The sequence below is a fragment of the Ctenopharyngodon idella genome, chromosome 22, assembly GCF_019924925.1.
Source record: "Ctenopharyngodon idella isolate HZGC_01 chromosome 22, HZGC01, whole genome shotgun sequence".
NCBI lineage: Eukaryota > Metazoa > Chordata > Actinopteri > Cypriniformes > Xenocyprididae > Ctenopharyngodon > Ctenopharyngodon idella.
Window position 1 is genome coordinate 21,378,492 of NC_067241.1, and position 26,541 is coordinate 21,405,032.

Consider the following 26,541-nt stretch of genomic DNA (forward strand, 5'->3'; position numbering starts at 1 on the left):
TTATGGAAATCACATCTTCCCTCTCCTTTTACAGAGAGCTGTTGACTTCAGACTGGGAAATTTGACCACATTAACTCATTTCCTTGTTGATTAGAGTACTAGTACTAGTAAAAGTAATTTGCTGTTAGTTCTTCAATTAATTTCTTTGTTACTTTTTTAATTTGTCAATTAATTTCTTTGTTTTGTGTAAGAACAATACACAAGAATGAAGACAACTTGAATACAGAGTTCTGAAATACTTGTTCATATATTTATTAGTTATAAATTACACACCTTCTTGGAAGTTACATAAAATTAGTGTACAATAAATACGGAAATAAATAAGAACACAATAAATAGTTATATAAATATATCACCTCATGTCACACATGAATTCTTAATGTTAATTTAACTCTTGAGTAAAAATGAATTTAATCCATGTTATTATAACACAGGAGAACCTTTGTAGAAGCAGCAAAAGCTGTTTGAACATTTTGACCAACGTGATCACGACTAACATGTACACAACTCTCTCTTTCCTCTCAATCTAACACTGTTTCATCTCAACTGTAGGAGCTACTAGGGATGCCAGGAAAGAGAAGACGCGTGCAGATATGATAGAGAAGGAGTAGAGCCTTTCCACACTGTCCCGGCACAGAGCGTTGACGTGCCAGCCTACTGCAGTCAAAGGAGCGTCCACCACCGGTTCCTGATCATCAAACAAGACAGTAATGAAATTAAAAGTTTACTAGAGCAGTTGATACAGTAACGCATTTCCATATGAAACTTTCCAGGAGGACAACAGATGAGGATGTGGGAATAACTTTTTGCCTCTTGTTCTATGAAAAGTGGCACTGTGTGCATTATTTCAAAAGGAAGTATTGAAACAATAGCAAAGATTTTGAATAAAACATACCTTAAGCACCCGCAGGAGGTCTCCAGTAACGTTGGCGATATTGTTAGCCTCCTTTGTCCAGTTACTGCAAGCTGAATTCTTAAACACACCATCCTTGTGGAAAATTCTGGTGTAGTTTTTCAGAGCCAGAATAATTCTTGATTGGCAAGTCTGAAATGCAAAAGACAGATGTCAACATTTGACAACACTTTTGTATATGATCTATATGATATCTGTCGAATCATTAATGTAAGAATGCATCTTAAATGTTCTGTTACCTCTTTGTTGTTTTGAAGGCTCCAGGGGTCACATGTGTCAATTGGTCTTATAGACACTGGAGGCTCATCAATGATAATTGCAATTTTTGGAGACTCCACCTGCACAGAGCATACAATGGCTTTATTATAATCTACAACCTGAGAAAGTGTCTGAAACAATGGAAAATGAAAAAATATTAAGATAAATTAATAATATATTTATTCTTAAAGTACGTACCTTGTTGTATAAATCTCTGGCCATCTCATTGAGTTTGATAGACAACGCTTTACACTTCGTGTATTTCACCTCATCAGCTGACGGCGCCGGAGCTCCACGGGCGCCTAACAGCGCTGAAAACCCAACGCAAAGTACCAATAATAATGACGAATTCATAGTAACAAAATGTGTTATGCAGTCCCGTTACAGTTTATCCTCTCTTCTGGAGTGGTTGGAAGGCAAACCTTCTGTAGTGGCAGCCTAAGCTTTTAGACGCATCTTTATATATTTTGTGAGAGTGATGAGTCACCAGGATTTTCCCCGCGATCTGACAGGTAGGGACCTAATTAAGTACCTTACAAGTTTCGCTTTCATTAAAAATATTGTTCCTCAAACACCAGTCTCCAAGATGCTCAGCATAATACTCGAGAAAACTTGATGAGCTTAAATAATTACTTAATAGCCTGGTTTCTTATGGAAAGCCATTTCCGCCACATAAGAAAAAAATCATGATTTGGTAAATCGGCATAGGCAACTAAATCATAATTATGAGATTAAAAATTCTAAATTATGACATATCGAGTCATAATTGTTTCATACTTAGACATAATTATGAGATTTAAAAGTGGAAATCATGTCAAAAATGTATGGCATAGCCTACTAAGTCATTTGATAATTAGCCTATGAGATACATTTTTTAATTGTGAGATAAAAAGTCCAAATTATGACATAGCCTACTAGGTTAAATGATGACTTTTTGTGTCATAATTTCAACTACATGCACTCTAAAAATGCTTGGTTAAAAACAATTGGGTTGGGTTAAATGTTTCCCAACATGCTGGGTAGTTTTATTTAACTCAACTATTGATTAAAAATGACTATGGCTGGCTTAAAATGAACCCAAAATAGGTTGGAAATTAAAAATCAGACACATAATCACTAGAGGCAACAATAATAATCACAAGGTGAACATTTATTAATAAGCTATTTAATAAATCCTTATTGTTTAATTATTATTCATTAAACTTATTAATACATGTTCATTTATTAAACATATTAATACATGTTCATTTCCAACGTACTTTGGATTAATTTTAAGCAAAGCAATTCAGTATTTTTTTTAAAAATAGTTGAGTTAAATAAAACTACCCAGCAGGTTGGGCAAACGTTTAACCCAACCGCTGGGTTAAAACAACCCAATCACTGGGCTTGTCCATTTTCAACCCAACTTGGGTTGTTTTTAACCCAGCATTTTTAGATTGTATGTCATAATTATTAATTGTTATAATTTTTACTTTTCATTTCAAAATTACGATTTACCAAAGCATGATTGTGATGGGAAAAAAAACATGAAATGGGAGGGGAAAATTTATTTTAATGCTTTTGCATCCTCTCGAAAAAGCGGTTCCCCCAATTTTTTTGCCCTCTCTAGTAAAACCTTTGCATTCTCTCAAGAAACTTTGTTAGTTAACAAAGAGCGCATTTTTTTTTGCTAGCAAATACAAAGTTTCTCAGGGAACACAAAACATTTGTGAGGTAATTCGAAAGCATTACAATATAATTTTTCCTCCCATCTCATATTCTTTCCATCACCATGGCTATGTCCCTATAGGGGGCTCCGTAACATTACAAGTTAATCAGAGTGTGCTAAATAGATGCTTACAAACAGAAAGTCATGCCCGCGGAGGTAACATATCCTGCGTCCGAAAGCTTAGGCAGCTGACTTGTTGCCTCGCTGCCCTATCAGGCAATGACTTCGCAGGCAACATTTGCGCACCTCACCAAACTGATTTCAGACAGACTTCTGAGGCAGTATAATGGTTTAATCATCTACAACAAAAAAGAGAAAGCTTTGGTGATAACTAAGTGAATATTTAATTACTATGATGTAATTTCTCGCCAGAAATGATATCAAAAGTGGAAAGAGTAGGTAAAAATGTACATTTACACACAAACTGACCACAAACCGCAACTTCCAGCCGCCATCTTTATTTTATAGCTTAACTGTAACAAAATGGAAAGCACAGGGTTGTGGGATATCAAAGGCAGTGAAGGATACATATATGCTGCATTTAAAATCACGTAGGCCTACTGTCTGAGTAGGTATTTGAATTTTAATTTACTTTAAGTATGAATGAAATTCAGACGTACTACATCCGCCATGTTGTTACTGTCACGTGACCTACCAGCGTCAGTTGCGTCGCTTCACTATCATTCATAAATCCTCTCCCGTGACCTCATGGGACAGTAAAGTGTCCATCGAATATGCACTTAAGAATCTCGCCGGAAATAGTAGGTCATCCAGTTACTTTTCGGCTACTGTACTTCGACATACTACTGTTTTGGCGTACTTTTTTCGCATACTGTATAGTAAGTATTCTATTTCAGACAGCGCAGATGAAGGTATCTCAGGAGACAGGAAGCTAACATTGATTCAGACGTGCCTTGATGCCTTCCTACCTGGAAGCAATTTAAGCCTTCAGATTAAATTAAATTAATTAGCCATATGGGAATACATTAAAAACTGTTCTGTATAAAACTCCCCACACCAAATGTCACTGAATAATGTGCACACTTCGACAATTAGTATAATGCTTTGATTAATTTAGCAATTAAAAGAAATATATTATTATATATTACATAATATAAGAAATGTAAAAACTCTCACACACACACACACACACTATATATATATATAATTTGTGTGTTTTTTATATTTCTTTTTATTTTATGTTTTTTATATTTCTAACAGAATCTTTTTCCCATGGTATTCATGCTATGTGTGGAATTTTCTTCAAAACTTGTCCTCTGATTGATATTGTAACAAATATTTTTAGTCTACAGCTTTCTTATTAATGTGAAATGCAAAAGAATGTCCACTATCAGTAGATAAGCACACTTGTGATATACTAAAAAGAGGGCCATAACAAAAGCGATACGGGAAGTGTAATGATGTAATAATTTGTAAACGCACCCAATGCTGAACCATTGCATACTAATGTAACTTACATATAACATACTTGGCAGTAGCTTCTGAATTTCACATGAATATTTTCACCAAGGTATTTTTGGAGTGCACCTCCATATTGCTGATAAAAGTCAAAATTACATTGCTATTAACCTAGAAGTCAGTAGGCTATTACATAGTTACAGGAATTTTCTTCCACCTCAGCTAAACACATAAGACATTCATGAGAATTTGAGGTGGTAAATCTCTTCTGTAGATCTTCCCATTCACAAATGTTTCGCCAATTCATTGACATTATGATGGAGCAAAACAATTCTCCCATTAAGACAATCGAAATGATAGAACTTCCAAATCTGTAAACCTATAACCACACACTGTTCTTAGAATCCTGAATGAGATAGTTTCCCCATTTGCGTTTTTTTTTTTCATAACCGGGGGAAGTGAGTCAACGTCCGCAAACCAAGCCTATCGCGTGCACAGAATTCCTTCTGTCCTGAAGGTGGCAGTCTGCTTGTGGTGTCATTTTATAGCTTTTCTGGTAATGTTTGTTCTGAAACAGTTCTTCCTCGACTCACCACTTACCTCACGTCTGTGACTTTTCACGAACATCTTATTCTAATTCTTTCATTTTACATGTCATGTATTTTTTATTTATTTATTTATTTTAAAGATGTCCTGTTTATTTATATGCTGTTTATTATTTGACAAATTGAGATTAAACTGTATTAACAAAAGCCTTGAAATATATCTACACAATATACTGAAATAATTTCTTGGGGTCAACACACACAAACAAGTGAAGCTTTATGTCATACACCGTTAAAGCGCCTATGATTATCCCGGATGCAGTTCGATCTTACCCGGAAGTGCGTGCTTGTTTTTGTTTTGAATGGAGTAGTGTGTGCATATGGATCCGAGGATAACTGTAGTCTAAAGGTATGTTTATCCTGTTAAGTGTTTAAGAAATACACATTTTAAGGCCCTTCCTGTTACGTTTTTAAAATGACTTCAAAAACTATCTGAAATCGTGAGTGTAAATGTCAGACGTTCCACGCAAAGAAAATAAATAACTTTGCTCTTTTATTTAAATGTATTCATGCACGCGCAATTTAAAAAGATTTTCATGCAATATTTTTCTTGTTTATACTGCGGTAGGACACCTGAAAACTGTCGCACACGATAAAATAGCATCATGTTTATTTACGAAGAATCCCAACAATATTGTTGTGTCTCAAAACCTACTGAGCTGTCATAGACGCTTCAGTCGGAATATTGAATTCATGCTGCTCAAGAATGCTGTCTAGGTAGGAAGCTCACTAAGTTTTGAAAAGCAGCACACAAGTCTCCACAACTGGGTCCATTATCTAAAAGGCTGCATTTCCATTTTGAAAAGGTCGTTTTAAAAAGTAATTTTCTTATCAGATTGTGTTGTAGTGTGTGTGTATGTTTACACTATATTGCCAAAAGTTTTGGGACGTCTGCCTTTATGTGCACATGACATTATTAATGACATCCCATTCTTAATCCGTTGGGTTTAATATGGAGTTGGCCCACCCTTTGCAGCTATAACAGCTTAAACTCTTCTGGGAAGGCTTTCCACAAGGTTTAGGAGTGTGTTTATGGGAATTTTTGGCAATTCTTGAGAAGCGCATTTGTGAGGTAACAGGAAGGGGCCATCCCCAAACTGTTCCCACAAAGTTGGGAGAATGAAATTGTCCAAAATGTCTTGGTATGCTGAAGCATTAAGAGTTCCTTTCACTGGAACTAAGGGGCCAAGCCCAACCTCTAAAAAAAAAAAAAAAAAAAAAAAACCCACACCATAATCCCCCCTTCACCAAACTTTACACCACGGCATGCTTTACACCACTGAAGCCGACGCTTTGCATTGCACTTGGTGATGTAAGGCTTGGATGCAGCTGCTCGGCCATGGAAACCCATTCCATGAAGCTCTCTACACACTGTTCTTGAGCTAATCTGAAGGCCACACGAAGTTTGGAGGTCTGTAGCTATTGACTCTGCAGAAAGTTGGTGACTTCTGCGCACTGTGCGCCTCAGCATGCTCTGACCCCGCTCTGTGATTTTACGTGGCCTACCACTTCATGGCTGAGTTGCTGTTGTTCCCAATTGCTTCCACTTTGTTATGATACCACTAACAGTTGACCGTGGAATATTTAGTAGTGAGGAAATTTCATGAATGGACTTATCGCACAGGTGGCAACCTATCACGGTACCACGCCTGAATTCATTGAGCTCCTGAGAGTGACCCATTCTTTCACAAATGTTTGTAGAAGCAGTCTGCATGCCTAGGTGCTTGATTTTATACACCTGTGGCCATGGAAGTGATTGGAACACCTGAATTCAATGATTTGGAGGGGTGTCCAAATACTTTTGGCAATATAGTATATATATATATATATATATATATATATATATATATATATATAATATAAATTTTTATTTTATTAATGTCATGACACATTACAAACGCATTTAATGCTAATATTAGCAATAAAAAAATAAAATCATTAAAAAATTATCGGGGGAGTTATGATTTTAACAGGATAACATTTTACATGACGCATATTCAAGTCTTCATCTGAAAATATGGAGGAAGAGAATAAATACAAAATACTAGCTTTTATGTCCATATTCTGGATTTTAAGGAGAAATTGGAAACACAGAGCTGGGAAACAGGCCTTAAAGAGTTAGTTCACCCCAAAATGAAAATTTTGTCATCATTTCATCACCCTCAAGTTGTTCCAAACCTGTATATTTTCTTTCTTTTGTTGAACACAAAAGAAGATATTTTGAAGAATGTGGGTAACCAAACAGTTGACAGTAGCCATAGACTTCCATAGTAGGAAAAAAAAAATACTATGGTCAACTGTCTGGTTACCCACATTCTTCAAAATATCTTTGTTTGTGTTCAACAAAAGAAAGAAAATCATACAGGTTTGGAACAACTTGAGGGTGAATAAATGATGACAGAATTTTCATTTTTGGGTGAACAATATCTTTAAAGCCATTTTATTAAGAAGGAGGATGAAAGTAAAATAAAAAGTTAATAGATTTTTTGTTGATGTATTAAGAACAATATCTTTAATAACATAGAAAAAAAAGAGTCATATATATTCATAAGGGTCACAAAGACGCCATTTTGCTGTCCCTCTAACCCAGCACCACCATCCTCATGATGAACTTCGAGGGTCTGGACCCGGGCTTGGGCGAATACGCGCCCGGCCTGCACGGCAGCCTGGAGCCCGGTCTGGACTCTTCCATGGACCCACGGCTCGACCCGGCGCTGCTGCAGGGCGTGGAGCTCGACCCCGATGCGCTGGCCGTGCCGGTGTCCGACTCGGTGCACATAGTGGAGGGGATGTACTCAGAACTGCACAGTGTGGCTGCCGAAGTCGGGATCCCTGTGACAGCCACACATTTCGACCTGCAGGAGGAGCTGCTTTGGATGGGGAACCACCGGGTGAAGTGACACATCATTACTTCATTTATATAATTGAGACTATATTCATAGAAAGTGTTTTCAACAAAAATTTTGCATGAGTGGATGAATGTTTCTACTGAAGTTGGGATATTTAAGGTTAAAGTTTAATCTCACTCCAAAAATTCAGCTGTGGTTTTGATAGTGATCAAAAAATTATCTCTGATGTACTTCCACTTTGAGATGATGTCACTTTATTCACAAGCCTGAGCCGCATTGCTGACTTGTGTGTGTGTGTGTGTGTTTGTTCTTTCGTCTCTCTCTCATAACAGGGACATGCAAGTTCCTTCTTTGGTCCCACAATGGGCCGCTACTCCTCTTTCCAGGTGCACATGACTGATGACATTCGCCACATCCAGAGTATGGACACGGGGGTGCTGTTTCTGACCAAAAACAACCTTAAATGCCTCACGCGAGGAGGTTTCATTATGTTTGATTATCCGTGAGTTGCACACCCACATATATTACATTTACAGTGTGAAGATGTAAATGCAGGTACCATGTTCAGACAAGCACTGGTTTAAGCCCTCAAAAGCCTAATGCCCTACAGAACATAGGCGTATACTGTGAATACTGTAATAAAAGGTTTTATTTGCTTGCGTATGCCTACTATATTTGTGGGTTTTCATTCGTTCATTTTGTTTTCAGAATGGAGGAGGGTGCAGATATGCACAGTTTGATTCTGAACGATAATAACACATTGTTAATGGGGGGTCTGCAGAACTATGTGGCAGAACTGGACCTCACCACAGTACAGGAAACACAAAAAGTAAGGCGATACAATACCACTTCAGTAATACCTAGATCTAATTATTATTAAATAGCATTTATTCATTTAAAAAAAAAAAAAAAAAATACATTTACATTTTATAGTTCTTCTTTTTAAAATGTATATTTATAATTATTTTATTTTTCATTTTTTATAAAAACAATTTAAGATAAAGAAATAAAAATTCTAGATAGCACTTTTTCTTTATTTCTTTTAAAAAATAAAGATAAAAAAGATACTAATTAATTTAATAACATTTATAGTTTAGCTTTGTGTATAACTTTGTTTAAAATAAAGAATAAAGAAAAAAACACATTTACATTTTATAGTTCATCTTTTATATTGTATATTTACAGTCAAACCAAAAATTATTCAGACATTTTTGATATATTTTTACTAGTGGGTGCAGGACACTATAGTTCATTTATGTAAGTGAGGATAGCAAAATAAAGTAAACTGTGACATATTATACCCAAAAAATTTTCATACAGTGGACTACCAGTAAATTTGGGACCAAAAATTATTCAGACACTTTGACCTGACCATGTTTGCTTAAGTGTTATCTGACATAATTATAATTATTTTTTTCTGACACAGTTTAACTTTGAGATCTTGTCATATTTTATTACCCTTTTTTTTAAACTATAGCGAATAAACTGTATTAATGAATGAAATGTTCAAGGTGTCTGAATACATTTTGGTTTGACTGTATATATATTTATTTGGATCTATTAATTTACATTTCTTTTTAATGGCATTAATTCCGTTCTTTTTAATTTAGATTATTTTGTACATCATTTAAAAAAAATTTAGATTAATAAATCTATGGATGTTTTTAAGACTCATGCTTCAGAGATCTTTTCTAATGCGTTCATTTCATTTCCACTGTCATTGTAGTTTACTGTTGAAGTGCCCGGAGTCGCCATCATGAGACAGTCCAATCGCTTCTTTTTTTGCGGTCACACCTCTGGCAAGGTGAGTAAAGGAGTAAAACGAAAATGGATGTGGAACCCATAGTTTCCTCCTTTCGCTTTTCCCACAGAAATAGAGGGATGTGGTGTGTGAAAAGTTTTGCTCTTAGCTCATGTGGGAACGTGTTGCCTACACTTTAGCTGTAAACACAGGTAGAATTCATAGGGCTTTTTTCTTTTTGTTCATTCACGCATTCCTAATTTTCTCACATGCAGATCAGCACAGACTATTTGGTAGTTGGAATTTTCAGCTTGTCCACAAAATTAAGTGGAAGAGCTTAATGTGCATGGATCGATCTTTCTCACCACAAGAGTTTATATGATCACATTGCAGTTCATTGAAAATATTTATTAGTATCTGCAGCTAATATCATTTTCCAACATTTGTTTAAGTAAAGTATTTTAAACAATGTTTTTCTTTTTTTGTTGTATATACGTTTTTTTAATTATGCATTTTCATGTTTAAGTCAACAGCAAAAAAAAAATCCCTAAAAGGTGACTAACTAAAATTTATTTGCATAAATTTCATTTGTTTCTGGAGTAGATTTATAAATAATGAACGATTCCTCCAGCCATTAATGTTGAATGCATTCATCAATGTGCATAACCTTAATTAATCTCTAAAGTTTATAGTAAAAATATATATAGTAATCAATGTTAAATTAATCTCCCGATTGTCATTATTGAATTATTTGTCACAGGTGTCTCTGCGTGATCTACGTACATTTAAAATGGAGCACGAGTTTGATGCGTTCTCTGGAAGCCTGTCAGATTTCGACGTACACGGTAACCTGTTAGCGGCGTGTGGCTTCTCGAGCCGTGGCCTGAACGGACTGTCATGTGACCGGTTCCTCATGGTGTACGACCTACGCATGATGAGGGCCATCACCCCACTGCAGGTCCACGTGGACCCCCTTTTTCTCCGCTTCATCCCCACATACACCTCCCGTCTGGCTATCATTTCACAAACAGGTATGATGCATGTGCGTGTATGTCTCAGAAGTGGTAGTACTGGTATTTACCTAACTATTAACACTAAAAAAGTGATTATTAATGTTATGGTAATGCTATTGGTGTGGTTGCCACACCCCAGTCAACTGCCAACTGTCCCTGATCTGTTGAAGAAATGCTCGGGGATTTTTATTTGCAACTTTCAAATGAATTTAATCTACCTGTAGTGGTCTTCTTTGGGCTATCGTTGTTGTTCCCAGCTTCATGTTAAATCTAGTTCTTTTTTTCTGAAGCTTACTGACGTTATCTCTCCACTGGGTGCCGTTTTTCAGCATTCAAAAGTCCCACCTTGCTTTCATTTCCCCTTTGGTGGTTGTCATGTTGTCCATATAGATTTTCATTCGGCGGGTCACATGAACTAATCCTGCTGACGGAACAAATCAGTGTTCCACACATGCATTGCAATGCTTTGGCTTGAAGACATTCTTACACAGCATAATGTGTTGTATTTTCAAGTAGAAAAAGAACAAAGTATTGGCTGAGGTTTGATTTTATGCTTAGGGATTTGGTTGAAATCAGAAAAAAGGAACAAAAAGTTGTTAAAGAAGCCTAGATATTAAATAGATTTTGACGGTTGCACAGAGGTTAAAAACACGAAAATATATCACAACTTACTTGCCTTTACAGGGCTCCAGACTGCAACTAAAATGGTCGCAAATGTGCACAAGAAAAAAAAAATCAGGATGATAATTTAAAATGTATTTGGGAGAAGTCCGGAAAACTTTGTGTGCGTCCATGTGTGGTTTTGTTAGATGATACCTTGCTAGAGTTTGCTGCATAAACTATATGGAGATATTTTTATTCAATCAAACATACTGTACTTGAGAGCAAAATTAAATGTTGTAATTAAAGACTAAAAGATTGTATAAAAAATAAAAACAGTCTTAAAAAGACATTTTAAGTACAAAAATAAAGTAATTGATAACTCTTTTACTTACTCTCTCACACACGCTTAGATCATGTGATGAATCTTAACCATCATCAGTTTAATAAACAGAACCTCTTTGTATAAAAAACATGGGAGGAACAGAATCTGATGGCGAGCAATTCAGCTGTCGAAAACTGTTCCCCCAGCCCTCATGGTGTAATTTTTTTTTTTTTTTTTTTCTTCAGAAGTTGATTATTCTATGCTGTATAGGGCTGGATCTTAACCAGTAGCCAAATGACTCTTACAAATCGGTTCTTTTTAATCTCATTAAAAAATATTTACAAAAAAAGCCTCTTGTTTTTTGTTTTGAATCAGGTTCCAATCAGACTCACTGATTTGTGAGATTCATGAGACACTGATTGATCAATGAATCATTCAGAGTCTTTACTGAGTTTACAGTTGACTGTGAGCCATTTTCCCATTATATCCAATTGGTTAACCATGAACCAGGAACCTTTACTGTGATTTGTTAGTCTAATTACTTAATAATTCTTCATATGACAATGTATGATTACAGATACCAGTTTACAACAGAGTTTTGGTGAATTATAATGGTATTCTAAAAAAAATAAAATCCATTCAAATATAATACAAAAATGTTATTGGTTATTATTTGTCACTGAGATCCTGGTGTGTTTCACTGTAGGTCAGTGTCAGTTCTGCGAGCCCACCGGCCTGGCCAATCTGGCTGATATCTTCCACGTCAACACTGTGGGGCAGCTGCTGATGAGCTTTGATGTGTCCTCCAGCAAACAGGCGCTCTCCTTTGGGGACTCTGGTGGCTGTGTGCACCTGTGGTCCAGCGCCCCAGAGGTGTCCTTTAACAGTTACTCCAGGGAGACGGAGTTAGCCCTGCCCTGCCTGGTGGACTCCTTGCCCCAGCTGGATTGGAACCATGAGCTGATGCCTCTGTCCCTTCTGCCCATGCCCCTCACCAGTACAGAGCCCCTGCTCTCTGATTGGCCCACCTCCCTTATCACACCCAGCCCCAGGTATGACTGAGCCTCATTCTGATGCGTGCGTGTGTGTGTGTGTGTGTGTGTGTGTGTTTATTTATTTATTTATATATATATATATATATATATATATATATATATATATATATATATATCAAAATACACTAAAAACAGTCATTTCAATATTTCAATTTTGATCAATTTTTTTTGATCAATTTAATGCATCCTTATCGATTAAAAGTATTTATTTCTTTTTGACCACAAACTTTTGAATGGTAGTGCATATATAAATATTTTTTAAATATTTCGTAAAGGATGTAGTGCTTGAAGATAAATTAGAATAAGGTGCTATTTTGTTTATATCAAATTTATATGTATTGTTTATATATTTATTATTTTATTATACATGTATTTATTTTTATTTTGTTTATATCAAATATAAACTGTTATGTCACATTTTTAATCCAATTTTGTGGAAACATTACCAGTTCAATCAAGTTATAAGTTTAAGATAAAAATTGCTGATGGTATTTCATTGAAAATTGAAGGTTGAACATATTTCATTGTGTGATACGGTATTCAAACACTGTGTTCTTCTGTATGCTGCATATTTTGGCGAATGTAGTAGTTCATCTTGGTATTCTGTGCATACATACAGTTTGTATACTGTACACAATATGAATACTATATTTTGCAGTAGTATGATATTTTGCACAAATCCCCTGTATCCGAGTGTTATTGAGTAATACTGCCCCCTGTAGTATGTCTCATTCTAGGTCATGACCCTACTAAACCTAAATTCATTGTGATGTTGTTCAATTTTAGCAAAAATATATATCTTGTATCTCACACTTTTTTTTTTTTTTTTGTCACCAGTTTTATTTATGCAGTTTATGAATATCAATTCCCTCAACAAATGAGATGTTGTGTGGTGGTTTGTTGATGTTGATGTGTTATTTCACTGTTTCAGACGAGCCCCTGCAGTCGATCCAGAGATTCTTAGGACTATGAAAACTGTGGGCTTTATCGGATATGCTCCCAATCCTAGAACCCGTCCCCGAAATCAGGTAAGCATGTGCTCTTTTTGAACTTGATTCTAGTTTATGTTTGAATGATCTAAATGCTACTAAATGGTTACTAAACAATTACTGAGTAATTTCCCTTATGTTATAAGAGTGAAGTCATATCTTACAGTAATGTAGCTGATCCAGTGTCTTTGGTATGTTATTTGACAATGCGTCAATCATTTCAGTGCAGTAATGCTGTCTAACCGGTAATTTCTTTACAATTTCTTTTTCTCTGTTTTTGCCAGGTTCCCTATAAGATTAAAGAAGTAGAACTTGAGTATGACAGCTATAATCAGGTCCCGGAGTCTCCTATTGGCCGAGATGAGGAGCCGCATCTTTACATGATTCCAAAGAAATACAGGAAGGTAGTGATGAGCCATTATTGTGCATAATCCATTGATCTTGGTGATGTTTTGTTCAAGTAATTACATACTTGAGCTATTTTGTCCATTACACATGTTTGCAAGCAAATTCTTTTCATCTTAGATGAGATGGATGTTATGTATATCCGCTTGTTAAGTCGTGACATAAGGAACGCCGTTTCTGGGTCCAAGCCTCGACTCGTTTCACTTGAGAATGGCATCTCCACGGCCATTTATGAGCGCTATTTATTCATATTAAACATTTAACATTTTAGAGGTAAACATTTAAAATACATACAGTCTACACAACAGTCCCCGTGCTCACAGCGTCACAGACATTAATATTTTAACGATTTATAAAAGATGAATCACTGTCTGGCCATCTGGGATTTTGGTATGGAGATAAAGGTTATGATTATAATTTTTCTGAAGTATTACACCACATCGTGTGTGTATATTATCACCATTTGTTGTTTTCTTGTGGTATGAGATAGAGTGTTTGGACCTGGAAGCGCTGCAGCGTGACGTCAGACTTAACAACCGAATACTGTTTTTTGAACAAAAACTGAACTGAAGTCATAGAAAGGTTTGCTGCAGCTGAATGATAAAATATTAATAATTAATCACAACGTCCTATTGTGGGATCCCTGGTGATTGTCATGTTTATTGAATATACCTGAAACACTGGCATTAGACTGTTCTGATTATGTGACATATGTTTATGTCAGGTGACCATTAAATATTCCAAACTGGGACTGGAAGACTTTGATTTTAAGCACTATAACCGGACTCTGTTTGCTGGTTTGGAGCCTCACATACCCAATGCTTACTGTAACTGCATGATCCAGGTGAAAATACACACACACACACACACACACACACACACACTCTTTTACTGCAATATGCTATTATTATATGTAATATATTTAATTCTAATTAAATATAACTAATAATCAATATACAAGCACTAGTGCTGTCAATTGATTAATTGATTGATTGTGTGTACTGTGTATATTTATTGTCTATATAAACACACAAACATACATGTATATATTTAAGAAATATATATATATATATATATATAAAAATAAATAAATATATACATGTATGTTTGTATGTTTATATATACATAATAAATATACACAGTACACACATGTAAACATATATTTATTATGTATATATAAACACACAAACATACATGTATATATTTAAGAAATATTTATATATATATTTATATATAAATAAATATATACATGTATGTTTGTGTGTTTATATGTACATAATAAATATACACAGTACACACATTATGTAAACACAATCTTTTATTTTGGATGCGATTAATCTTGATTAACCGTTTGACAGCACTAACAAGTACATACTTATTTTATAAATTATATATTTTACTTGAAATGCAGTTTGATGTTTGTCAGATGATTCTGGGGAAAAAAAAATTCCAATACATCAATGCCAATGCCGGTTACTCTAAAAAGTCCTTGGGAATTTTTGTGTTCTAAGGAATTTTGTGAATGCACAACTTTCACTTTGGATGTATTAACCCTATGGAATTGTATTAATGGTTAACCCTGTGTGTGCTGTGACAGGTGCTGTACTTCCTGGAGCCAATCAGGTGCCTGGTACAGAATCACTTGTGTCAGAAGGAGTTCTGTCTGGCTTGTGAGCTGGGCTTCCTTTTTCACATGCTAGACTTGAGCAGAGGAGACCCCTGCCAGGTACACTAGAGCTTTTCATCCAATCGCAGTTCATCACCAGCTGTAGTTGCAGATCTTTGCCATCAGAGCTGTCAGTCATGCATAGCATATGCACCTGCACAGAGCATTTGTTTGTTTCCTTCACAGGCCAGTAATTTTCTCCGGGCTTTCCGGACAATCCCAGAGGCCTCTGCGTTGGGTTTGATCCTGGCTGACTCTGATGAACAGACAGGGAAAGCCCGTTTAGGGCGTCTCATCCAGAGCTGGAATCGTTTCATTCTTGCACAGCTGCATCAGGAAACACTGGAGCAGGAAGGACCTCAGGCATACAGAGGAGCGAGCAGCAGGTGTGGACTCCACAGTGGAGCTGCATCATTCAAGAAACACAAGCCCAATTAAATTCACTGCATTAGATTACACAAGAACTGAGTTATGAACAATTTGTGTTTTGTGTCCATGGCAGTGCGCTGGGTTCCTCGGGGGAGTCTGTGATTGGCCGGTTGTTTGGCTGTGAAGTGGAGAACAGCAGTTCGTGTCGCTGTGGAAAGGAGACAGTTCGCTCTTCTTTGACCCTGCTGTTTACCATGCACTACCCTGAGCAGAGCTCTCTGGGTCAGAACCACCAGACCACACATTATTCACACATCAATATATAGACCAACATTGGCATGAATTAGACATGTTTGCTAGAGTTTTTAATGTTTTTGTGGAGATTGGTTTGATTTAGATTTTTCTCATCCTAGAAACTGAATTAATTAATTAATTAATTGCATTGCTTTTTAATTGGATGCGGACAGATAAGAAGATAGAGGAATGTGACTTCGCAGACATCCTGAAGAAGAGTATCTGTCTGGAACAGAGCACACAGGCCTGGTGTGACAACTGTGAGAAATACCAGCCAACAGTAAGTCATTCTGTCTCTTTCTCTTTCTTCTCTTTTATATGTAAGGTAATTTACAAAATTTGATGAATGATTAGAATGATTTCTGAAGGATCATGTGACACTGAAGACTGGAGTAATGGCTACTTAAAATTCAGTTTTGCCATGACAGAAATAAATTACATTTTAAAATACATTAAAATAGAAAGCATTTATTTTAAATTGTAACTAGATGAGTAAAGTTTGATGACAAACTTTGATGTTGGCTTGACAAAGCCAGGTCTGAAAGTTTAAAATAATTTTGAACAGCTTGAAGTTTGAAGGTTTTACTCAGAGAAAGTAAAATAAAAATGTTACTAGCATGATTTAGCATGTTGCTAGCAAGATTGAACAAGTTGTTAACATGTTTTAACATGTTACTAGCATTAATTAGAAGGTCGTTAAATTATTAGCATGAATTAGCATGATGCTAATATGTATTAACATGTTGCTAGCATGATTTAACACGTTGGTAGCATGAATTAACATGTTGCTACCATGTTTTAGCACATTGTTAACATGAATTAGCATGTTGTTAGCATGTTTTACCACATTGTTAGCATGAATTAGCACTTTGCTAGCATGAATTAACACATTGCTAACATGAATTAGCATGTTGCTAGCATGTTTTACCACATTGTTAGCATGAATTAGCACTTTGTTAGCATGAATTAACACATTGCTAACATGAATTAGCATGTTGCTAGCATGTTTTACCACATTGTTAGCATGAATTAGCACTTTGCTAGCATGTTTTAACACTTCTAGCAATATTTAACATGTTTAAGCACATTGATAACATTAATTAGCATGTTGCTAGCATGTTTTTACCACATTGTTAGCATGAATTAGCATGTTTAACACTTTGTTAGCATGAATTAGAATGTTGCTAGCACATTGATGGCATGAATTAGCATGTTGTTAGCATGTTTTAGAATGTTGTCCTAGGATAGTCATTAAGCTTTGCTAGTGATAACGTAAATACTCTTTAAGTCTTATACTACAAAAGTCTTGACCCCCTCAACGAAAGTCTATGGAACTTTTCATAGTTTTGATTATCCGTTTAATGAAAATCGTATGTCAGTTTGAAAAGATATAGCAACCCGAGTCAGAACAGTCTGAAGATCTGACGCCAATTTGATGGATGTAGCTTGAAAGCTTTAGGAGGAGATACTGTCCAAATTTTGGCTTAGAAGAATAATAATCAGTTTAAATGTCAAGCCAACATAATAAAATTTCACAATATTACTGTTTTACTCCATTATTGATCAAATAATTGCAGCCTTGTGTGAGCATAAGAGACTTATTTCAAAAACATTAAATAATATTATCGACCCCAAATGTTTGAATGGTAGTTCATACAGTATATGGTGCCAAGTTACAATACTAAATATCTGTTTTTAGGTGCAGACCAGGAATATTCGCTGTCTGCCTGATGTTCTGGTGATCAACTGTGAGGTGAACAGCGCTAAAGAGGCAGAGTTCTGGAAGGCACAGACTGAGGTCAGACCCGTATCACTTTCTGTTTCCAGAATACAGTCATGTATTTACAGAATGCAACCATAAATCTGCCCTTAAATGTTCTCTAATTTTTTACACATCCGCTTAAGTCATGAGTGAAACATCCTTTGTCTCATGATGTTTTTCTCTCATAATATGTGACTAAGTGATATGTTTGTGGTGCATCAGCAGTGCAACAGCCTGTTCATTCAGCTGATTGGTGTGTAATTTGTGTAAAAATAACTCTAGGCACATTGATTTGTCTCAGTTTTCCATTAATTCAGCCATGAATACTGTTTTTGTTCACAGTATACGTTCAACAAAGCTCTGAAGAAAGAGGCAGCTGAACCTCAAAAACCCAAAGAGCCTCTACCGACAGAATGGTGTTTAGAGTAAGTGCGCTGACTGGAGAAACACGCGCGTGTGTGTGTGTGTGTTTTAGTTTATTATAGTTTTATTAATTTTTTATTTTTAGTATTTAATTTGTTTCATTTTTAGCATAATTTCATTATGTGCATGTTATTTTATTAGTTTTTTTTTTAAATAAATAATATTATTTAGTTTTCATTTATTTTTATTTCAGTTTTAGTTAATTTCAGCTTTTATTTATTTCCAGTTAATATTTTTAGTGCTTCAGCTTAAACTTTTCAGTTTATTGCCAATGCAACATTTCATTAAAGGGATAGTTCATCCAAAAATGAAAATTTGATGTTTATCTGCTTACCCCCAGGGCATCCAAGATGTAGGTGACTTTGTTTCTTCAGTAGAACACAAATGATGATTTTTAACTCCAACCGTTGCAGTCTGTCAGTTGTATAATGCTTGTCAATGGTAACTCCATCTATAAGAGTAAAAAAAAACATGCACAGACAAATCCAAATTAAACCCTGCGGCTCGTGACGAAACATTGATGTCCTAAGACACGAAACGATCGGTTTATGCGAGAAACCGAACAGTATTTATATAATTTTTTACCTCTAATACAACACTATGTCCAACTGCCTTGAGTGCGCACACGGCATCCGGTGTGTGAGGTATGTACGCGCTCTGGCGTAGTTTAAAGGATTAGTTCACTTTCAAATAACATTTTCCTAATAATTTACTCACCCCCATGTCATCCAAGATGTTCATGTCTTTCCTTCTTCGGTCGAAAAGAAATTAAGGTTTTTGATGAAAACATTCCAGGATTATTCTCCATATAGTGGACTTCAATGGTCTCTCCAAACGGTTGAAGGTTCCGTAAGTTGAATAGGGAAGGCGTAGGACATGCAGCATAAGCTTTTTGAAGAACACGGAAAGCGGAAGCATGTGCAAGGCGATCATTTGTGTTTATAAAGCATATACATTTGTATTATTTTAGAAAATGACTGATCATTTCGCTAGATAAGACCCTTATTCCTTGTCTGAATAATAGGACCCTTATTATTCAGACCTTTTTATATATTTTTGATATATTTTTACTAGTGGGTTCAGGACACTATAGTTCATTTATGTACGTGAGGATAGCAAAATAAAGTAAACTGTGACATATTATACCCAAAAATTCTTCATACAGTGGACTACCAGTAAAATTGATAAACATTTGGAACCAAAAATTATTCAGACACTTTGACCTGACCATGTTTTGCTTAAGTGTTATCTGACATAATTAAGATTAATTTTTTCTGACACAGTTTAACTCTAAGATCCTGTCATATTTTATTATGATATTTTATAAGATCCAGTCAAATTTTGGTTTGACTGTATATATATATATATATATATAGCATAATTAAATTATAAATATGTTTGTGTGTGCGTGCGTGCGTGTGTGTTTTGTACAGGGAAGAGCTGTGCAGCGTGGAGGGCTTGACATTTGACTCTCAAGCGGAGGACATGAGGCACGTGTGGATCCCTCTTAGTCTGAAGATGTGCATTAGTAAGTCTCAGGGCCTGGAGGTCAGCAGCCTGTCTGAGGGAGAGGAGGTGAGGAACACCTTTTCACTCTTACCAACAGATAAACTTCATTAAACACATCAAGAGTGGCCAAACCTCAGACAGATGACATTGGAGGTTATTAAAAGAAAACTGCTCAACCAAATTGTGAACTGTTTCTTCCCATAGCTGACTGAAAGTGAAGAAGCAGAAGGGGCTTCTATCTATGACCTGGTCGTCACTGTGTCTCACATACAAGATGCTCGGACCGGAGGAAACCTGGTGGCACATATCAAAGTGGGCGAGACCTACCATCAGAGGAAAGAAGTAAGCAAAGTCTTTTAAGCACTTGCTAGATATTTGACATAATATGTTGAACATGAACAGAAGTTTATTGAGTCTTGCTTTCAGGGAGTAACACACCAGCAGTGGTATCTGTTCAATGATTTTCTGATTGAGCCAATTGACAAGGTAAAAATACCAAACATCAGACAAATTTTCACTTTACACACCCCATATACACTGTAATGTTTTAGCTCAGTAAATTATCCACAATTGCTTCAAATATTACACTGAATTGTTTCACAAAATATATCTCCATTAGGCTGAATCAGCACAGTTTGATGCGAACTGGAAGGTTCCTGCTGTACTTTACTACATCAAGAGGAACTACCACGCCAAGTATGATTTGCGAAGTATGTGATGCTTTATCTCGCTTTAAATATGTCCTCTCATTTAAAATGTGCTTGCATTTTATTATGAAGACAAACATTTATTATATACATAGCAATATACATAGTATAATATGCATAGCAAGGATGCATTAAATCAATCAAAAGTGACAGTAAAGACTTTAATGTTACAAAAGATTTCTGTTTTAAATATAATGCTGTTCTTTTGAACTTTCTATTCATAAAAGAATCACGGTTTCCACAAAACACAAAAATATTAAGCAGCACAACTGTTTTCAACATTGATAATAATAGGAAATGTTTCTTGAGCACCAAATTAGCATATTAGAATGATTTCTGAAGGATCATGTGACACTGAAGACTGGAGTAATGATGCTGAAAATTCAGCTTTGCCATCAAAGGAAATAATGTCATTTTAAAATATTTTAAAAACAGTTATTTTGATTTGTTAAAATGTCAACTGTATTTTTGACCAAATATGCAGCCTTGGTGAATACAAGACACTTTCAAAAACATTAAAAAATCTTTCTCACCCCAAACTTTTGAACTGTACTATAGTGTAATCTTCTCAAAAAAATGTTTTAATATTAGTACAAAAAGGTTATGAAGTTTGCTTTCATTTTATTATGATACTAGTGCTGTATCGTGAATAAGTCCTCTTATTCACGATACAGCACTAGCCTCGAGTACCTTATTGCTTTTATAAAACGGTTACCACACAATACAAATATTAAAGGCAAAAATATGTATTAATGCAACTTTCATGAAGTAAACTCTCACTAAAAGCCTTCCTTCCGCCGGAAAAAATAGTCCCTGACCATGAACAGCAACAGAAGTTACATTATTACGCCATTAGATGGCGACAAAGACCGTCTTTATGAGTGTGTCAGTCAGTAGCGAAGACTTTTACATTGAAAAGACTGAATTGTTGTGAACACGGAACAAGACGCAACTGACAAATGCTTTGACTAGCGCTGTCAGTCACGGGAAAACCCCTTAACTGTTAAAAGGACAAGATAATACATCAGACACTTAAACAGATTTTTTATTATGAACATAGGACTGACCTGAAGGAAAATGCTAAATCTGAATGCAGGTAATAAACTCGCTCACTCGATCTTTTTCTCACAGTACTCTTCTACATAATACAGTAAGCTTCAATGAACAATATCAATATCAATTTATCGTGAATAAAACACAGCTATTGATCAATCAGAATCAAGGACAGGATCTAACCGTTTTATAAAAACCTTTATATTGCACATGTATATAATTTTCTTTTGTGCAATTTGTTTTGCAGCTGTTTTGTTTTTGTGCCATTTTAATTATTCCTGCGTTTTCTCCATTTCCCCATAGTTAAGAACCCTATTGAGGCCAGCGTTCTGCTGACGGAGGCCTCGTTGGCACGGAAACAGAGGAAGAGTCATGCCACCTTCATACCCCTAATGGTGAGCGAGATGCCGCAGGCTGGAGACCTTGTTGGATTAGACGCAGAGTTTGTCACGCTCAACCAGGTCAGTAGGAAACACTCAGCTTTATGTTTTTTGGCTTTAATACTCTGTAATTACTGACATTGTTTTGACATATTTAATGCTTTCATGTGCTTGAACAGGAAGAAGCAGAACTGCGCAGTGACGGGACCAAGTCCACCATTAAGCCCAGCCAGATGTCTGTCGCTCGTATCACATGTGTGAGAGGCCAGGGTCCCAATGAGGGAGTGCCGTTCATTGATGACTACATATCTACACAGGAACAGGTCAAGACTCTGTCAAAACATTCAAAAGACATTTACACACTGTAAAGTTTCAGGAGTGACTACCGCATTAAAATTATCATTCTGTGTGTGTACAGAACACAGCTGGCTCCCGAAACTGTCACGATTGACATTGTGACAATCATAGCAACATTCTGCCGTCTCACATGTTTGGTATCCGCTATTTTTACCAAAGTAATAACATTACAGAAACAAAAGACTCGTTGGCTGCGTCCGAAATTGCATGCTTTCTTGAGTAGGTAATTATTTTGTATAATTACTTCACAACCACTAAAGTATGTTCTATATAGTATGAATATGGGTAGTATGAATGTATTCCGGATGACGTACTACATTTGCCATGTTGCCTTTATCACATGACCTACCAGCGTCAGTTACATCGCATTACTGCCATTCACAAATCTCCTGTGGCCTCATGGGATAGTAAAGTGTCCATCGTATGTACACTTCAGAATCTCGGCGGAAGTAGTTGGTCAGTAGTTGGACTTCTTTGCCTACTCTTTTATGAGCATTGTGAATTCGGACATACTTCTTTTGTCACATACAGTTTTTTTTCCTACTATATAGTTGGGTAGTATGCAATTTCGGATGCAGCTGTTGTGCAATTGAAATTAAGGGGTTGTTTACGCGACACCGTTTAAAAACTGAAAACTTTTTATGCGTTTTGGCCGTTCATTTACACGACAGTGGCATTTTGTGTGCCTGAAAACGCAAACTTTTGAAAACGGGTTTAAAAGTGAAAGTTTTTGAAAATGATACTGTTATCGTCTCCGTGTAAACTACAAAAAGGCGGATCTGTGAAAACAGTGACAGCATGCACATGCATATTACGTGTTTAGTCTATAGGCAGAGTGCTCTGTAAAAGAATGCGTATATGTGCAGGCGCGTAGTCTTTCTTTACAAAGTGACATCGCCAACTACTGACCTGGCATGCATAATACAGCGTTTCTAGTTGTTTTTCGGATCCATGTGAATGTGGATCATTTTGACAGCGTTTTCATCTATACAAAGAAAAAAACTTCAATTTTTTACATTGTTGTCATCTAAACCACAGCCGACAGAGGTTGCCATGTCCACTTATTATACGCATTTCTAGGCTTGTTGTTTAAGCTTGGATTATAAACCGATCAAGTTTATGAAGTTATTAAAGTGGAAAGGTGTGGGTCATGATATTTTGGTCTTATTTTCAATATAAAGCCTTTGGATTTATTTCGGTTTATTATGAACTTGTTCTTGTTCAGTGTTTTTTCTAGCAAGATCTGGCAACACAAGTAAGTCAAGGGTCGTATCTCTTTCCCTGTGACTTTCTTGCACCGCACACATACAGAAGAGTGACGTGTGCTTTTAAATATGGCGTTAACAACAACTAGTTGTTCAGTTCGGTTTCATACACGCTGCACAGAATTTTTGTAAATGCGGTTGTCACTACCTGCATTTTTCGGGACTTAATTTGGTTGTAAAATGCGGTTGTCACTCCTGTAAATTAATAAACTTTGTGTGTACAGAACAGGTTTAAGCACTAAAATAGGAAGATTCTTATCGAGCCAACTTTAGCTCATATTGTCACTGTGAAGCTGCTTTGAAACAATATGTATTGCGAAAAGCGCTATATAAATGAAGATAACTGACTGACTGACTAAAAGGTGAATTTGAGGTCACATATTAGGGAAATTACCTTTGGAAATGATAAGGGCTTTTTAATGATCTCATAAAAGTGAGAACCTCAGTTTTGTGCCTTATCAGGAGAAATCTGGTAGCGTCATCGTAACGGTGATTTATTTTTGAATCATTAAATTGTAAGGTGAATCACTAAGGAAACAACTATTACTGTACTAGTGATTTCCATATTACTGCAAGTTTGCTTTCGGTATTTTTGTCAAAATCATGAAATCATGTTCAAAATGTTGGGGAAACACTTTCTGTTTCTTACTAGTTTAACCTCTTTGCACGTACAGGTGGTGGACTACCTGACCCAGTACTCGGGTATCAAACCTGGAGATCTGGACGCAAAGATTTCATCGAAACACTTGACTACTCTGAAATCTACGTATCTTAAATTGCGATTTCTTATCGACACTGGTGTTCGCTTCGTCGGCCATGGGTTGCAGAAGGATTTTCGGGTTATTAACTTAATGGTGAGTTGAATTTTTGTAAATTCATTTGTCATTAAGTATGTGGGAAAAGTTTAAAATGAAAACAAATTTTAAACCCCTCACATTTTTTAGGTTCCAAAAGACCAGGTGATTGACACCGTCTACCTCTTCCACATGCCTAGGAAACGTATGATATCTCTGCGTTTCCTGGCATGGTACTTCCTCGGTAGGTTTCTCGCATGAACTTTCCTTATCTCCTAACCTTATATGTCATTATCTGTGAATCAGTGTTTTATGGCTTTTTTGAATGTTTATTTAGATCTGAACATCCAGAGTGAAACTCATGATAGTATCGAAGACGCACGGACTGCCCTACAGTTGTACAGGAAGTACCTGGAGCTGAGTCATAACGGACGACAAGAAGAGTTCCGGAAGGTTCTCAAGGCTCTCTATGAGAAAGGACGCAAGCTAGACTGGAAAGTTCCAGATGTTGACTCTGCAGATGGTCAAGGTAGCCCAAAAAGTACGAATCGCTGACATGGCAGTGAGATTATTCGACATAATATATATTATTGCTGATGTCTATATCCAATAATTATTATATACATGATAGTATAATACTTTGAGAGGGTGGTAAACTGTTTAGAAGTAAATATTTTGCAATGCATTCACAGTTGACCAGTATGGGTTTGTCAAATGCTGATACTGATATCTTGTAAGCTAATTTTCTAATATACTGTATACATAATTCAATGTAATTTAATATAATATTTACTTCATGCTGTTTGAGCATGAAGTCACTCTATAGGGAGTTTTTCTCTATATCAGTAAGCACTGTTTCTGAAGTGGTTATGGTAAGGGGCGTGACATTTCTGAAGCACACTGTCCCAGCTGACCAATCAGAGCGCATTGCTCTTCTTGGAAGGAGGGGCTTCATAGAGACTAGAACAAAACAGAGCGTTTCTGAAAGACTGGGATGAGAGGTGCTGCAACTATGTAAAATATGTGAAAAATAATGTGATTTTTGAAAAATGGATCATGAAAACCTATTCTAGTAGATCCCAAAAACAAAATCAAGACTTTGAAAATAGGCATAATAGGTCTCCTTTAAAACTTGATTGTAGAATTAGTGTATTATCCATAAGCAAGACAGTCAGTATTATTTATAACTGACAAAATGAGGAGCTAACCCTTCTGTAAACTGACCAAGATGACCGAATATTGGCCAGTTAATCAGCCTGGCCAATATTTTTGTCTATCGCTGCAAAAAACTGAAATGTTTCCATTTAGCCACATAACAAATCATGTGCCCTATCATTAAAAAAAAAATCTTTCTTTTGTCATATTTGTAATTTTTATGTGTGCACAAGTTTAACAAATGTTGTTAGATGGACTTCTGATGCTCTTTTCCCTCTGCAGGTACAGCCGTGTTTCCCTCTGTGATGGGTTTATGATTCGATTCTCCTGTTGGTTATATTCCTGCCAAACAGACACCAGCTCACGTCATTTCTCGTACAGCCTTTCAGTGTTTTACTTAATGAATATTTCATGTCATTAGGTAGCAAATCTGAAATAAGGCATATTATTCTGTGTTAGAAAAAGTCTGTTTTGCCCTTTAAAAATTGGGGGAATCAAAGGAATTTTCATTATGTCAGGGTTTTCTCCACAGAATTATGTATCCTGTATGTGTCTGTCAGGAAGAATATGAATAAAGATAAGGAAAAAAAATGTTTTCAGGACTTAGACTCAATTAAAATGTATGAACCAAGTGTTTTTTGCTCTTTTGACTCCACGGTGGCTTTTTGCACCAAGGTGTATTTATATTGTGTCAGAAACCGCAGAATATGAATTAAGCACTCAGTGGATTTACTGTGTTATTTTCTATATTGTATCTATGATGTTTATTTCCATGAAGTGGCAGCTGAATAAAGACTTTTTGATAAATCTTAGAGTCTGTTTAAAGCTCATTTCCACTGGGTGGATTATTTCAGCAACTTCATTGCATTAAAAACCATTATTTGAAAAAAGAAAAATAAAACTGATGTAATTCTCAAAGTAAAAACC

At 36.0% G+C, this 26,541-nt stretch overlaps 2 protein-coding genes across 3 annotated transcripts; one reads left to right on the forward strand and one right to left on the reverse strand.

Moving 5' to 3' along the window:
* Window positions 1-221: 221 nt before the first annotated feature.
* On the reverse strand, window positions 222-1,603 carry LOC127504576 (uncharacterized). Its single transcript, XM_051879374.1, has 4 exons — window positions 1,370-1,603; window positions 1,153-1,251; window positions 896-1,045; window positions 222-688 (listed from the first exon to the last, which is right to left on the reverse strand). Exons 1-4 carry the CDS (start codon window positions 1,523-1,525, stop codon window positions 527-529), a joined length of 567 nt encoding a protein of 188 aa, XP_051735334.1. The 5' UTR covers window positions 1,526-1,603; the 3' UTR covers window positions 222-526.
* A 3,497-nt stretch (window positions 1,604-5,100) lies between these two features.
* On the forward strand, window positions 5,101-26,426 carry pan2 (poly(A) specific ribonuclease subunit PAN2). 2 transcript variants are annotated; one of them, XM_051879328.1, is made up of 26 exons: window positions 5,101-5,252; window positions 7,494-7,794; window positions 8,085-8,254; window positions 8,461-8,581; window positions 9,479-9,556; window positions 10,254-10,524; window positions 12,138-12,483; window positions 13,418-13,514; window positions 13,760-13,879; window positions 14,605-14,724; window positions 15,478-15,606; window positions 15,733-15,932; window positions 16,049-16,197; window positions 16,383-16,489; window positions 17,909-18,007; window positions 18,314-18,396; window positions 19,828-19,969; window positions 20,108-20,245; window positions 20,330-20,389; window positions 20,523-20,613; window positions 21,967-22,124; window positions 22,223-22,366; window positions 24,340-24,519; window positions 24,610-24,703; window positions 24,797-25,000; window positions 25,897-26,426. In XM_051879328.1, exons 2-26 carry the CDS (start codon window positions 7,507-7,509, stop codon window positions 25,929-25,931), a joined length of 3,624 nt encoding a protein of 1,207 aa, XP_051735288.1. In that variant the 5' UTR covers window positions 5,101-5,252; window positions 7,494-7,506; the 3' UTR covers window positions 25,932-26,426. The 2 variants fall into 2 exon arrangements, with proteins under 2 accessions (XP_051735288.1, XP_051735289.1); XM_051879329.1 differs by having other exon boundaries at window positions 24,797-24,988.
* The last annotated feature ends 115 nt before the right edge of the window (window positions 26,427-26,541 follow it).